General features: G+C 38.4%; 1 protein-coding gene across 2 annotated transcripts; it reads left to right on the top strand.

Annotated features, from left to right (window-relative positions):
* The first annotated feature begins 1,001 nt into the window (after window positions 1-1,001).
* Window positions 1,002-15,737, top strand: LOC122645886. Of its 2 annotated transcripts, XM_043839287.1 has the most exons (10): window positions 1,002-1,432; window positions 1,577-1,654; window positions 5,285-5,636; window positions 5,742-5,965; window positions 6,158-6,260; window positions 8,463-8,563; window positions 8,685-8,859; window positions 14,938-15,108; window positions 15,232-15,332; window positions 15,509-15,737. In XM_043839287.1, the coding sequence occupies exons 1-10, from the start codon at window positions 1,118-1,120 to the stop codon at window positions 15,566-15,568; spliced, it is 1,680 nt and encodes a 559-aa protein (XP_043695222.1). In that variant the 5' UTR covers window positions 1,002-1,117; the 3' UTR covers window positions 15,569-15,737. The 2 variants fall into 2 exon arrangements, with proteins under 2 accessions (XP_043695222.1, XP_043695221.1); XM_043839286.1 differs by having other exon boundaries at window positions 5,285-5,965.
* The last annotated feature ends 387 nt before the right edge of the window (window positions 15,738-16,124 follow it).

Raw genomic sequence — 16,124 nt, 5'->3', positions numbered from 1 at the left:
CTCTCCAAAACTATAATGAAGTGCTAAAGAATGTATTCTAGATGGAAACAGTGAAAGACAAAATTAGGTTTTTATGATGGAGGGAATGACACTTCCCATTTAACCCATAATCCTTTACAATTGTCGTTTTTTTTTTTTTTGGGGGGTTAAGATCCTTTACAATTGTCTGCTTCCTCTTTAGTGTCGTGGCTTTAATGTCTCCATTAGAATCCCCTTGTAATGAGATGAAAGTTCCAAAGATTTTCAATGTTTATTGGAAAGAAATTGAAGAAAAGTTGTGTTCATGTATGATACAAAATGAAATTTCAAGCATACGGGATGTTACTGAAGTCGTGTGGTAACACTTTGGTGGAGTTCTTTTATACTTGTGAAAGGAAAAAAAGCATGGGAAATGATTTGCAAGTATTAGCCAATTTTTGTACTCTCACGAACTGTATAAGGCCTTTATAGAATGGAAATGACAAAGTATTTTGAAAAATGATCACACTCTTGGAATATAATTAGGGGTGCAAGTTTGGCACTGACGACTCGAGTCCGCCCTAAGCCCAAATAGGGTTTGCGTTGATATATCTTGGCCCCGAGGGTGCGTTAGGGTTGGGAATTTCTAGTCCTGAGTCAGGGCCGGGCCGGTATAGGGATGAGGCATCAAGTGAGCCCGGCCCAGCCCAACTCGACTCTGTCTTATTCTTCTTCCTCTCACCCTCCCATGGTCAGGCCCAATCAGGGTCAGCCAAGCCCGACCCTGAGGGCTGATCAGGGTTGGATTTTTTTGGCGGCCGGGCTTGGGCTCAGTTATGGGGACTCTGGTTGGGCTGGGGTTTTAAAAGGCCCGGCTCAACTCGACCCTGTTGCCAGGAGGGAGCAGAAAGACCTAAGTAGCCTTACATATTTGAGAATAGAAGGGTGGACCCGCGTCCTTTCTCAACATCAATTCAACGATAGAAAAAAGAAAACGAGGGAGAAAGCAAAAGCGAAAGCGAAGCGCCATTTTTGCAAAATCCATTGTTGTCGGAGCCGTTTATCTTCTTATGCAAATCTGCAAAAAGGCTGAAAAACAGAGGGAAGGGAAGGAAAGTAGGATACTTTGAATCTAATCCAACCGGACCTTCGATCGGCGATGCATATGGCGGTCACTACCTGTTATATGAACCCAATTACGCCGGGGACGAAGCCTGAGTTACGTATCGCCGTGTCTGGAACCGCCGTGCGTGCGGAGTCGCAGCGGTTGAGGTTGATGTCTAGTTCTAGTCTGAGGGTAAGGGCCTTTTCGACATCGTCGTCGTCCTCCTCTTCAGCCGTCGTGAGTGAGGTGACTATAGAGAAGAACCCAAACACAAAGTCTTCGATCTGTACCGCGGACGAGCTTCACTACGTATCTGTTGCCAACGGCGATTGGAGGCTTGCTCTCTGGCGCTACAACCCTCCTCCCAAGGTTTACTTTGACTTGATTTATGCTCATTGCATCTATTTCCTGTTTCCCCCGCTAAAATTCCGTTGTTAACTTGTGTAAGGGATTTACTGTTCATTTTGTTCCTTTTTTTTTTGGTGTTTTTTTCGGTTTGTCTTACAATTTCAGGCCCCTCTGAGGAATCATCCGTTGTTGCTTTTGTCCGGGGTGGGAACGAATGCCATTGGATTTGACCTCTCTCCTGGGGTGAGCTAGCTCTTTCATTCCTCATTCTCTCAATTCTTTTGTGATTAGTTTGCATAAGGTTTTTATTTGGGCTGAATTTGTCATTTGATTCAAGACAGAGGGGGCGGACAGTCGTTTACCTTAGCCTTGTTACGGACGATGCCATGTCCTTGTCTTGCTAATAACCATTATCAACTCATCACAATTAAAATCAACAATTAACTATCTGAGACCCCGTTAAATTTTTAGCCAACCGTCTGGTACTTCAAGAACTCTTAACTCATGAGCGCCATCACTAGTTTGGTCCCTATTTTGGTCCCGCCTGTTGACTTCATTATCAGTACAACCCTTAATTTAATAAAACATGACAGAATCTATTAGTTTGGAGTTTCCCATTGTGTTTAAATTTTTTTTTTTATTTGGGTGGGGTGTGTGTGAGGTAGCTAAAGGAGGAACCGATAGGAAGCCACATTTTCTCTGGTCTTATTTGGAAGTTTGAACCTTTCCAATTTTTTATTCTAACAACTTCCTACTGTAGTCCTAGTTCCATTTAAGGTCCTACAATATTATTAACCCAAAGAATAATCAATGTAGTATGGGTCTCTAATGTGTCAATTGCCAGTTGACCATCGTCTTTTTTTATTCATTTACTTATTTTCTTCTTGGCATTAAAATATACTATTGAATTTTGTTCATGTTAACAGAGTTGCTCAACTAACAGTTTACAATATTTGGGTTCTATGTCCATTTTTTCTCTTTGGAGGTAATAATCTTTTAAAAGCGAAAGGCAATAGTTTCTTGTTTTTTGTTATGAAAATTGAGTGTACTAATATTTATGTGACTACTTTGCATTTTTTTTTTTTGGGTAGGGGCGATCATCTATGGTATTTGAAGATTGATGTATCTAGGAAGCCATTTTATCTTGATTCCTGTATATCCCCAATGCTTCGTGATCCATTAACTATTGCCAAAAAAATGCATGCCAATAAATTTTCTACCCTTTCTTTGACCTGAAATGTGAACTAGGTAAACTGTTCTAATTTGGAACTAGAACATAGAAAAAAAAACCTTAAATATATTTGAGGAATGCACCATATTGCGGTTTCAAATATTCTGGCAATTGGGCTTTCAGGATGATCATGCCATTCCAAATGCTGCTACTTTCCTACTGAAGGTTTGAAAGAATGATTTCGGATGGTCCTGGTTGACTAAGCTGCTCAGTGAGGTTCTAAAGATAACAACATCACTAAATGAATGAAAAACTAAAAGTTTTATGGTACTTGTGTACAAAAAAGACATAAAAAGTTTTGTACCAACTATCTTGGATCAGACCTGTGAGTTTTATAAGATAGAAATAAACATTCAGAGTTACAATGAGGCGGGGAAAAACACATTGGTTTCATGCCACCAAAGTGAAGAATTGAGATTTGAGACTATCTAGATGGAAAATATACCTTGTTATGCAGCTTGGGTGCTGCCTCAGCCCCAAACCTTTTGGTTTTATTTTCTATCTTTGCATTAATAAAATCTCTTTCTATTACAAATTAAATAAATAAATGTATCTCCAGAGGGAAGAGAATTTTATTTTTTCCAGATGGCTTAAAATTTTTGTGATTAGAGTAAGCATTTGGTGGAGTTTTTAGGGAGGTTATTTACTTGGTGTTAGTAAGGGAGAAGTCTCTAGCAAATTGGAATATTGCGTTGTTCCTTTAAGAATTTATATGAAGGAGAAAGTTTTCCTTCACCCATGGTGCAAAAGCACCTATTAAAAAGACTAGCCATACATTATGTAGAGGATTCCAAAATCAGGAAACAAGTTGTCTTTATAACTGGTGATTGTGAGATGAGTATATTGTGCTTCCTTGTATGGCTTATTGGGGAGTGGAGCACTTTAACTTACGTTCGATGACTTACAGTGATGGCCCTTCAAAGTTTTGGTTATATTCTTAGGGAAACCTCACCCATTGCCTCTTTTTTGGTTCTCTTTCTGGTTTCAAATGGGCACCTTGGTAGGCTGATGCTGACAAAATTGGAAGACAAGCTAATTGAGGTACAGGGTATCTAATAGTTTTATGTGATTTTGGCCCTTCCATAATTGGTGGCAAAGGCCCCTTAATGGATTTTATGTTCCTCTCTCTCTCCTTTGGGGTTGAGGGGGTAGGGAAGGGGCTTATCTTTTTCTTGTATCTCTTCATTGTTCCTTGTTTCGAATTCTGAAATAAATTTGTGTTATTTACTGGAAAGGAAAAGGAGTTGCAAGAATAGACCGGAAAAAACTAGGGAAAGAAAAAGCACTGAGGGAAACTTAAGAAACAAAACAGTTTTCTTTTGTAACAAAAAATTTAAAAAAGAGTATAATGCAGATCAAAAGAAGGATATGTCAGTGGGAAGAGAAAGAAATTGAGGAGAGAAGAGAGCTGGCAATATGGAAAGAGAGGAGAGAAGGGAGATCGTGGGGAGAGAGAAAGAGAATCCCAAGCATGGAGGGGGACACAGGATAGAGGCAACAACCTCAATTCCTAAAACAAACAAACTTTTTTCCATTACATTATTTTATAACCAGCTATGAAACTTGACCACGATTGGAAAAGGAAACAGAAATAAAATAAGAAAAACCCACCCAAATTAAAACTAACTCCTCTTGCAGTAGACTATGAATGGAGTGTCCTAATGCATTAATGGCACTGTATAAAAGAAGGAAACTGACAATAATCAGGACTGGAATTTATAAGCATTATCCCAGCCCAATTAGACGACTAAACATAATAAAAATAAGAGAAATATCCTCCTAAAAACTAGCCCACGATTGAGCTGAAGATAAGTTTCCTGAAATCCTGGAATTCTGGAAACCATAAGCCTTTTTAAAAGACCTCCAACGAGCTGTATGTTGATAATGTTCCTGATTTTCAGGAGTTCCAAATCGCAAGCTTTAAACCTCTTTCTGATGGGTCTCACAAATCCTAGTGTTAAGGAAACCAGAAAATTCCACTTGCAAGGATGGTCACGAGTTCCTTGTTGTTGTTTGTAGTAAACTGGTTCTATAGTAAACTAAATCAAGCCGAAAAGGTCAGATCTGGACCCAATCAGCCTAAACCTTGGGACTGAATTTTTTTCCTCTCTTTTTTCTAAGAGAATACTGCATCATAATCACATCAGAGTATTATGTTACTAAAAATGATGATTTAACAATGTGCACCAATTGCCAAAGAGTAATTTGGGGAAAGTTGAAGACTCTTTTAGGACAAAGAAAGACTGAAAAATGATTTGGCTGAATCTTGAATTATGTTGCTAATGATAGTTGAAGCCTGTTCTAGTCATTTCTTGTCCAATGCCTTCCTTTTCTATTTGTAATCTCTATTATCAATTCATTATGTCTACTAATCGTCGTGATTCTCTAATTCTAGACTAATTTGTACTAGCTGTTTTTTTTTTTTGTGTTTGCCAGAACCAGTAGAGTGGCCATTTATTAATTGTATCACGTGTATATTTCTAATTCTGGTCGAAATCTCAACATTAAAAATTTTCCAATCAACAGAAGCATAAGAAAAGATCAGTTGATTGAGTAAATTTTCTGCATTTAACTTGGTACCCTTCCAATCTTTGTCATTCATATTCTTCAACATGTTACTAATGTGAGTTCACTGCTTACAGTCTTCGTTTGCACGTTACATGTCAAGTCAAGGATATGATACATGGATTCTTGAAGTTCGAGGTTCTGGATTGAGCACAAGGGTTGAAGACTCCAAAGCAGTTGATCCTTCTTCCAGTAATAGTGCAATAACTGAGCTGACAGAATGTTCTGCCAGGGGCCTGATAAATGGTGCTTTATCTACAGAGCAGAAGTCAATTGTTAGTACCAGTGCTTTGCCGGATTCTGAAGCCTCAGCTGTCAAGGATAACAGGACAGATGTGTTGACACCTTGGGATGAATCACAATTGGTCACAAAGTTGACAGAAACATTTATCCGTTTGTCAGAACAACTCTCTGGCTTTCTCAGTGAAGGTCAATCAAGGATTATGTCTGCTAGATTATTTGATCAAATATCAAAACTCTTAGAAGATGCTCAATTATCTGAGCGCTTTAATGACATCAGGGAAAAACTTTCAGGTTTGTTAGAAGCAAGGCAGAAGTCTGCTATTGCTGGCCAAATCAGGGATTTGAGTCAAAGGCTTGTAAATATTATTGAAGGACAACGATCTATTTCACCACAGTTGTTTGATTTGCAAGAGCGTTTGACTACAACCATTGAGGATTTCCAGAAACAACTTGATTTGATTGTGAAGTATGATTGGGACTTTGATAACTATCTGGAAGAGGATGTTCCTGCCGCGGTGAGGTGACATATCCTCTGGCTAAAAGGATATGAATATGATAACTCATTTAAGTTTAATTGTGCCATTTGATACCTCTTGATGCATCTTCCTGTTGATGTGCAAACTTAAACTGCTCATAGTATAAAAAGTTGATTTTCTTAAAGGCACCTATGTGATAAATTGTGACAGTCATGAGTTTTGTCAATATAGATGGAATACATAAGGAGTCAAAACAAGCCAAAGGATGGTAAATTGCTTGCAATTGGACACTCTATGGGGGGAATCTTGCTGTATGCAATGCTGTCACGATGTGGTAAGATGCCGACCTATGTTGTATTTGTCTCAGTACTATGTCTGTGCTTTAGTAACAACGTAGCCATGTTGTTGAATTTCAAAATTGAAATTGTTTTGCTGATCATGGTGATGTGGATTTGGCTACAAACTTTGTAGTTTGTATATATGCTCATCAGAGTTGCTTCTCTCTCGTTTCCTCATCTTTTATTTTTCGCTGATGGAGATTCTATTAATGATGCTGGGATCGGATGAGAACTGATGGGACTAAGGTCACTAAACAGCAAGCTAAAAAACAATAGGACCAATAGGACTAATTGACAGCAAGGTAGTCTCTTGTTAAAAGTAACAGAAAACCAGTAAATAGACTTTAATAGCAAGGTTAACAATATAGGACTCTCTGACACTATGGTACCTCAAATATCAAGATCAATATGCTGTCTTAAGATTAAACACCAATGAAACAAACAGTAAGGTGAATCCTCACTGTCGGCAGTAGCAGGAAAACCAGAAACTTAATGAACAAGAAACTCCCAAAAATGGAAACTGAAGACAACAGTAAATCAACCTTAAACCAACCCTGATGGGGCTGTGATCTGGTCTAAGTTAAGGATATAGAAAACCTTCCACACTTCAAAAGTCTAGCCACAACTGATGTCCGGATCAACAAGTATCAGAGTGATTCAAATTTAGAAACAAAGGATTCAGAAAATAGAGTACAAGGACACAGTGGAGCGGATGTACTACACAGTGACGGGAGAGAGGGTGGACAATCAGATGGTGGAGGTGCTGATTTTAACGGGGGAGAGCGATGCGAGACGTTCCTACAGAAGGCGGTACAGCAACAGGGGAGGGGATAGATAGTGGACACCATATGGGAGATTCGGGAGAAGCACGGTGTGGTGAAGGAGATGGAGAGGAGCCTCCAGGAGCTGCACCAGGTGTTCTTGGCCGTGCTGGTGGAGCACTGAGAGAGAGAGAGAGAGAGAGAGAGAGAGAGAGAGAGAGAGAGAGAATCGATTCAATCATGGCTATGGCTTCACTGATTCTCAGATCCATTCTTCAGAGTCATCGATCAAGCCATTTTCTACAAATCATATTCCAGGGAGAAAATTCTCTCCTCTCCAGCGAACCTCTTCTTCCTCCACTCCACCTTCTAAGTTCTAATCCCATCCGAACTACTCTTTTTCTGGCAATGGAATCGGCTCTGAGATTGCAAAAAGTTGGTGAAACAGCTCTAACTTCTCTGATCACATGCACTTGAGTAATGAATCTTCCTCACAATTTTGATTAAAACTTTAATTCCCATCACCTTTAGTTTCTTATATTTGAGGAATCGGTTTTTCCTCTTGTTGAGTTGCTGCTGTTTGTTTATTGCCTTTTATGGCAATTGCTGGAAGCTGTTATCGTTTATGCAATTTAGGAGGGGTAAAAATGTCAAAATGGTTTGAGGAAGGGACACTGTTTTTGGTAGTGTTGTAATACCCTCCTTAATTTTGGGTAATTTGGTTAAAGGAAAGATTGGTTGGGTAATTTGGTAAACTGAAACCCATTTTTAGGTATCTTGTAACTTCCCCTTTTTTGTCTACCTTTTGTCTTAAGGTCTCCTGCAGGGTTCCTCTCCCCCCGCTTCCTCTCCTTCACTTTCTGTTCAACCAATCCCCGCCACCCCCTTTAAAAAAAAAAAAAAAAAAAAAGTTTGCAGTAACTTCTCTGGTATCGATTGCAGTAATTTTTCTGGTATCAGTTCTCAATTCGTAGTCCTTGCAGGTTTTTAAGACACAATAATATTTAAAATTATTTTCCTACTCAACTTTCTTGATTACTAGGTACTGAGTGTGTAATTCTGTTGTGATAGAGGTTTGTTGATCACTTGATCTTGATGCACTTCAGATCTATAAAGTGTTTGGCTGATGGCATTGCAATCTAATTCAACTTGGTAAAAGCCTTTGTCAAGGCACATGTATTGATGATCTTTATACATTCCAGTTATTTAAGGTGTTTGGATGATGCTTTTGCAATCTAATACTCAACATGGATTGTTGGCTTACTTGTCCAGTTTATGCTTTTTTGGCTTGTATGTTACTAAAGTTTGTATGCAATAAGTAAGCAGTATTACAGTTCCTTAGGTTAACTGGATATTAACTGTGTGCTGGATTGTCTAATTTGGTGTTTCAATTTCACTATAAATTTATATTATGTAATGGTACATTCGTTGTATAAGGTTTTGAAGGTAGAGACTCTGGATTGGCAGCAGTTGCTACGTTGGCATCATCACTGGACTATACTTCTTCAAATTCATCACTTAAATTTCTGTTACCCCTTGTAAGTGGAAATGAAACCATCAACTTCTAGTGAATAGTACCCTTCCATTCAAATGTGACAAATTTATACCTGTAACCTTGGAATGTGATTTGAGAATGATGGTATTCACTTTGCAAAGTAGGCGGATCCTCTACAAGCTCTTAATGTTCCTGTTCTTCCCTTGAGGGCATTACTGGCAGCTGTTTACCCTCTTTCAAGCCGCCCTCCTTATGTCTTGTCTTGGCTTAATCCTCAGATTTCAGCGCAGGACATGATGCATCCTGAGCTATTTGAAAAGCTTGTCTTGACCAACTTTTGTAAGTTTATAAAACCTTTTCTCCCATTCACTCAAATATTTTGTTATGCATCTCCTTCTGTGTTTCTGTTGAGAGATTAACACTTAATATAATTAGGGATCTATTACTTGGAGCTCAAACATTCTAGACATATGACTCATTGTCCACGCCATTGTCTAGTCATAGTTTAGTTTTCAAACCAGTCTAACATCTATTCATGTCATGTGATGCTTTCAAATTTGATTGAAAATTCAAATACACTTTCGCCATTTGAAGGAGAAGGACAATTGAAAAGTAAGGGGGAAAAACTTATACATGGTGGATCATATGATTGAGATGGGCCACCAAATTTGACACATGGTCAATCCAAAGGATTCCCCATTTATCCAACAATCAAAATGCCAAATAATAAATCCAGATGGTAAAAAAGTTGTCTTCCTACACAGTCCATTTAGGAAAACTTTATCCATTAAATTTATATTAATTTTTCTCTTTCTAGTTGGTAGATTTTTGTTTTTGAATAACTACACTGGGATAAATTTTATATGATATCCAAATGTGGGATCTACACCATTCTTAGCCTTGAAACAAGCAGATATAGCTACTCTATATGTACAAAGGTAGACTGAGATAGTAAAAAAGAGCAAAGAGCATCCCAGTGCACGAGGCTCCCGCTATTGCAGGGCTGGGAGGGACAATTGTACGCAGCCTTACCCCCTATGCTTCGCAGGAGAGGGTATTTCCAAGTTTCGAGCCCACAGCCAACAGGTTGCAGTAGTGCAACTTAACTGTTGCGCCAAGGCTCGTCCAGTCAGTTTGTTTCGGTCAAGTAGACTGAGATAGAGAGGGTTATAAGTACACAGCCTTACCCCCCCGGGCTTCGTGCATAGGCTATTTCCTGACTCGAACCCGCAACCACTAGGTTGCAATGGAGCAACCTTACCATTGCACCAAGGTCCGCCCTCTGAGATATTCCCACACCAAGGGCTTATTTTACCATGTGGACAAAATGATTTGGTTAGTGGACAAATGATCTGGTCATTCTAGCCATTGGATAGATTGGAATTATTTTGACAAGTCATGTGTTAAATTTGGTTTCCTATCTCAATTGTATGGCCCACCCTGCATGGGACTTTTTTCTTTGTCTTTGTTTTGGGTTTTTTTCTCAAAGGTTCCTGTTTTTCAATAGATTTTTGACTTTTTCAAACAAATTTCATACATTGTATTGACGAATGGAGAAGTCAAAATTAGTTTAAAAATTAACCATGACTAAATGTTGATGTGGACAACATATCCTAACCCCACAAACAATTCCACCTGGCCTAAACAACTTTTGGTGTGGGAATGGCTTCCTAGTGTAGTAGGAAACCCTTCTGGAGGAAAAGAAAAGTTTAGTTTACTTAGTCTAGTGCATGCACACTAAATTGGTAATTGAAAGAAGTTAATTTGGTCCCATATATATATGTCAATCTCACATTGCACATAAGTCAGCTGCAGACAAGGTTTAAGAAGTCAGTTTCAACCTAGTTGAAATAAATTTTTTTTGGGTCTCGGTCAGATTTTGACCGAAACTTGTACCATGTCGGCTTCAATTTTCGTTTGATCATTTTGATGTTCAAATGGCCATATTTTGGCCTGAATTATGGAAACCCTAATAAAGCATCTCTAAAAAAATATTAGAACCTTCAAATAAAAAAACACCCAAAATGGTAGTTATGTTTTGGACCGTAGGTTGCTAGTGTATGCCACACCCAGTTGTTTACTTTCTCTTCTACACATAATTTAGCACTATATAACGCAAAATTCAATTAAAACAACTCAAATATGCATTAGGAATGAAGAAAAACCATTTAATAGTACACTTACAAGTTGTCAATTACAACTTTTCCTCCGACTTTATGTCAGTATCACATAGAGTTCCAGGGAGCCTCAAAACCTCTAGAAGATTGTTGCTGCCGACGAACCCTTCCTCCAACACTGTCACAAAAGACTGCCATGTCATTTTATGCCTGAAGAAATGTTTGAAGTCCAACACAGTAGCCATTATGTGTCGTCGTCAACATACTCTAGGTAAGCCAACCTAGGATATGTATTCGTTGCTGCAGATGCATTGTAGTAGGCCCCAACACCTTATTCTGCCAAGATATGTACGTGATTTGGCCAAAAATCACCAAATCTGTTTTTTTTTTTTTTTTTTTAATATAGTTTTCCCCTCTTACCGTCAAAACCAGCAAAACTAACAAAATGGGTAGAACTTTCGACACATTTCGATCGAAACAGTGCTTATAAAAGCACTGGTTTGTATACCGAAATATCTCCAAAACCAACGAAATCTCGACCGAACTATGTATTCCTGGTGAGTCGCACTGCATCTCGTTTTGATCTTAACCAAATTTTTTCGCAAGATTTCGGTGGTTTCGATCAAAATCTCGATTAGCGTCTATGGAAGCTTAAAAGAGAGTTTAGTAGATTGTGTCTCTTCTTAAAAGTGCAACTATGCTTTCAGTTGCATCAGTTGTTTTGAGGTACGCCAGTGATCAGGTTTGAAGTATCAACACATCCTTCATATTATAGAATACCTATCCAACAAATGTGATTGTTGGTTGTACTTTTATTGTGTTAATGACGCCGTTCGATCCATTACATTGGTGTCTCACATCTAGTCGGGAGTCTTCAGAGTAATTTTTTCTTCTTTATTCTGTTATCCCTTATTTACTGTCTTTTTTCCTTAAAGGAAAATTTACACAGAAACCTTAATTATTTTTTAAAGTAAAAGAATAAACCTTAATTTATTTTCGAAGTATAAAAAAAAGCTACCTCTATAAATTTGTACTTTGATATATATCCTATGCAATTTTTGAAAATTTCCATTGTGGCATTTCTTGGGTAATTATTGTATTTCAATGAACTTACATGGGCATTGATTGGTTAACAGTCAACACATTGTACTCCAAAGATTGATGTAGGGGTTTCCCATGACGGTTTGGATCTATTGAAAGGGAAACAATTGTCTGGGAGAAGTAGAGAAACAATGGCCACTGTTGGTGTTAGAAGCAAAAATCACAATGCTAGGAAATAGGAATTTTGAAATTTGTGTTTTTTGGGTAGGGGTTGCAACTGAATGGGTTTGGGTTGATTGAACTGGGGTATTCGATCTATATGGCCAGCCTGGACCTACCTGATTGTTAAAATGGGTTTGGTTAGGCATGCCCATGCTCCATCCATTTATAATTGGGCAGGTTCATGTAGCCTGCTTTAGTATTAAATTACCAATTAATAACAATAATTATTAATTTACGATTTTTTTTTATATCATAATAAAAGGGGAAAAGGCTGGGCACACCGCTGGTGTACCTTAAGCTAGCGCACACTGTGTCTATCTCTCTTCCTCCTCTCCTTTGAAATGACCCCCCTCTCCTCCTGTATGATACCCCATCTTGCGCCCCCATTGGTGCTGCGTGCTAGCTTACCGCACATGGGCGGTGTACCTATCCTTATCCCTAATAAAAATATGTTAATTGGGAATTAGGTGAGTTTGGTATGGGTTTAAGGGGGGTGCACTAGTCTATTGGATCTGGAGCCTATGCCTGATCTCTGCCCATTAATAAGAGGGCTACTGGGCCCAGTGCAATTAGAGTCTGTTAATAAGGCAGATTTGCAGGTGCTAGGCAGACCAGGCTGAAAATTTCTACCTTAGTTCTTAGGATCATATTGGAGTTTGGGTTCTGGTAGGATGGTTGTTGATAGAAAGAAGGGGTAGGGATGTAGAGTTGTGGAAAAGTGATGCAGCCCTGGACCTGGACCATGAAGAAGCCGCTACTTCACACCCTAAGGTTCTTCGAAGATCGGTTCGGGTCAAGGAGAGGCATGCCAGGCAAGGCCAGCCCCTACAGGTATAGTCCATCCATTCCTTATCTTCCCAATAATTTTAAGGAAAGAAGTTGCACCTAAAAGAGGGAAGATTTGGACTGATTTGGGATTATCTCAGTTTCTAAATAAATAATGCCTAAATAAGTAAAGGATCAATCAGCTAGCTAGTATATTGGGTTGATTGAAGATTTGATTGAAGATTGGATTGAAGAGTGGATTTCTGATTGAGATTATATTGGGTTGATTGAAGAGACGATTGGATTCTGATTGAAGTATTTTTGGCTGATTGAAGATTAGAGATTGGAATCTTTTCTTTTCTTCCTTATTCATACTCAGCTTTAAGTCTATATATGTAATCCTCCATGATTGAATGAAGGCAGATTATGAAGTTTAATGAAAATTGCTCAGTTGAGTATTTGGAACTCTCAATTGGAGTTCCCGTTGCAATTTTGATTTTCTTGTTCGATTGATCAACTCCCGGTCACGTAGGGAACGTGATTTCGACTCTTCCAATCCGTAGCTTCCAATGAGGCTGCACCAAAAAGTTAGGTCATATGAAGTTTAATGGGAGAATAATGGCTGCAACGATTTTTGTTAGGTCTGAACCTAAAATTGGGAGTAGTGAGAAAGCAGTCATTTGCTACATTGTCTGGGTAGAGGTGGCAAAAGGCTGCTGGATGGCTGGACCTGGCCTTACATAGATTGAGATATACATAATATAATATACTGTATCTGTGTAGTGAATATACACAAGTATTTGTATGTAGAGCTATGCTCTTTATGAATGCATATGAGCATTTATATTATGCATGTATATGTATGCCTTAATATTGCATATTTAAGTATTCGCATAATGGTGGAAGTTTTCCTGGAAAACCAATCCCATAATCGCAGGACATGCATGTAAACTGATGAACTAAGCTAGAAAGTTTCATGGTGGGTTCTTTATTTTAAAATACATATTACTTAAGAAAGCCTCACAAGATTGGACCTGGCCTGCCAGCCCATCCTCTGGTGGGCTTGTGTATTGGGGCCTTACACCCTGTCCTAGGTCCAGCCAACAAATTAATTACTCCTATCCTATCCTAGGTCTAGTTGGGGCTGAGTAGGGTTTGAAATGGTAGTTTCCGGATGGTTTGATGGCATTGTTGTTGAAGAATGATGAATCATGGCTGATCCTGTGGTTAGAATGGAGTTGCAGAAAATTGAACTAGACAATAGAAAGTGGAAAAGACAAAGAAGATAAGAAGTTAAGGCACATAAGAATCCCACCTTTTAAATTCTTGTGAATCAAAACAGTGAGTTGCAATTGAAAGGAAAGTTCACTTGTTATAGACTTATAGCTCAAGTTCGTGCTTCAGAAAAGTGTACATACAACCCTTCATAGTATAGTTGCTTGTTAAGACAAGGAATAAAAACTACTTCCTAGAAACAAACACACTAACCTTTAGTTAACAGCTGAGCCACTTCTAAAGTCTTGAAGGTGAAAACCCAAGGCAAGCCCGAGGCCCATGAGCTCACTTACAATAATTATAATAATGGCACTGCATCTAAAAGTACCAATATATATATATATATATATATTTTTTTTTTTCTTATGTCTTGAACTCTCATCAAACCCATTTAACTTTAGACAGTCACTTTCTAACCTGAACTCTCATAATGCTATCTGGCTGAGTTTATGCTTCGTTTAACCCAAGAATTACAAACATGAACTTGCTGATATCTTGTAAGGAAAATCTAAAATACCATTGTGAAGAGTTATGAAATTGTAAAAGCTTATATAATGTATACCATTTTTCATGTACTCACATCCTCATTTTATCCATATAATGTCACAAAATCAAAGGTGAGCTATCAAACTTATCAAATTGTTTTGGTTGATCAATATTTGGATTTCATGAGCACATTCTGGATTAGAAACAGTTAATGGAGCTTGAACCTCTTCAATTCTATTCCTCCATTGACTGGGAAGTTCCTGTCAGTGAGTTTATACATGAATTTGATTGTTGGAGCAAGGGGAGGCAAGTGGCTATCTCTATCAAAGAGCTGTTGTTCCTACTGCTTTATTTCATGATTGTAAATTTATTTGTGCTTTTCCCTTCTGGAGGAACCATCATTTGATTAAGGATTATATCAGGTGTCCTATTTCTGACCCCCCCCCCCCCCAAAAAAAAAAAACCCTTTATCAATATCAGTTGTTAATTGACTGTCGATCACAATTCTCAGGTACAATACCTTATAAGCTTGTATTGCAATTAACAACAGCCTTCCGAGAAGGTGGATTATGTGACAGGAGTGGTACTTTTCTCTACAAGGATCATCTACATAAAAACAATGTCCCTGTATTGGCTCTTGCTGGAGATCAAGATCTGATATGCCCACCAGAAGCTGTGTATGGTAGGTTGCAAGCTCACACACATATGCCATGCTTCCCAACCCCCAACACTTCCCAAGCTCCTCAATATGATAAAATTATATAATCTTACCTTGTCATTTACCCTTCTGTCATGAGTGGAGCAGAAACAGCCAAAATCATTTCTGGGCACTTGGTTACATGTAAAATCTTTGGAGAACCCGGTGGTCCTCACTATGCACACTATGATTTGGTTGGAGGACGCATGGTATTACTTTTTCCCTTATTTTTTTTTTCAAGGATCTTTTGTTATTCCTGTTGAGTAGTGGAGTTTTCTGTGTTGTGCAACATTAGGTATGGACTCTGTAGAGTTTTTCTTTAACTAGATTTTCATGGAGGTGGACTGTTTCACAGTTCCTATTTGTTGCTTTTTTTTCCTTGCAGGCTGCAGATCAAGTCCATCCTTGTATAATTGAGTTTCTCAATCGCCATGATGTGACATGAATATTCCGGAGGAAATATCTACGCCATTCTAGTTACAACTTCTCATACTCTCCATATCTTTGCAATCCATTCTTATTTTTTGGCATGCGAACCAGTGCTTGATATGTACATTATGAGGGAAGATGCCAAAAATGACTCTTGTGTACTGTGTATATGTATATATGAGGATTAAAAAGAAAGGAATATGTGTTACAAGAATTAGGTTGTAAATCAAGGTTAGATCGAGAAACAGAATTTTATAAATCCTTTACATGTATGTTGCTAGAGAAAAGATGGTGCACTTGCTACTCATCAGCAATGGTGACCTAATTATTATGATTCAAATCTCTTTTACTGCTTGGATTGAGTGAAACTGTGAGTGGATAGAAAACAAACAAGAGAAATGCCAATGTCCAAGTATTCATTGACGCATTCTCAGCAACACATGGTGATTTACCTTGTGAGAATTTGAAAGACGTACTATTCATTAGCGGTCCAGGGGGGATTAAGGGCTTTGCTTAAGATGCTAAATAAATAAAGGGGGAGTATTCTCTGCGTGGAACATAGGGGCCATGCT

The sequence above is a fragment of the Telopea speciosissima genome, chromosome 11, assembly GCF_018873765.1.
Source record: "Telopea speciosissima isolate NSW1024214 ecotype Mountain lineage chromosome 11, Tspe_v1, whole genome shotgun sequence".
In the NCBI taxonomy this organism is placed as follows: Eukaryota; Viridiplantae; Streptophyta; class Magnoliopsida; order Proteales; family Proteaceae; genus Telopea; species Telopea speciosissima.
The sequence above is the reverse complement of the archived record's forward strand: the minus strand, read 5'-3'. Positions and strand labels throughout refer to the sequence as shown.

Coding starts and splice junctions, on each gene's coding strand:
- LOC122645886 (XM_043839286.1), top strand. CDS start 1,118: ATGCATATGGCGGTCACTACCTGTTATATGAACCCAATTACGCCGGGG. Junction 1,655..5,284: donor GATTTGACCTCTCTCCTGGG/GTGAGCTAGCTC, acceptor CACTGCTTACAG/TCTTCGTTTGCACGTTACAT. Junction 5,966..6,157: donor AAGAGGATGTTCCTGCCGCG/GTGAGGTGACAT, acceptor TTGTCAATATAG/ATGGAATACATAAGGAGTCA.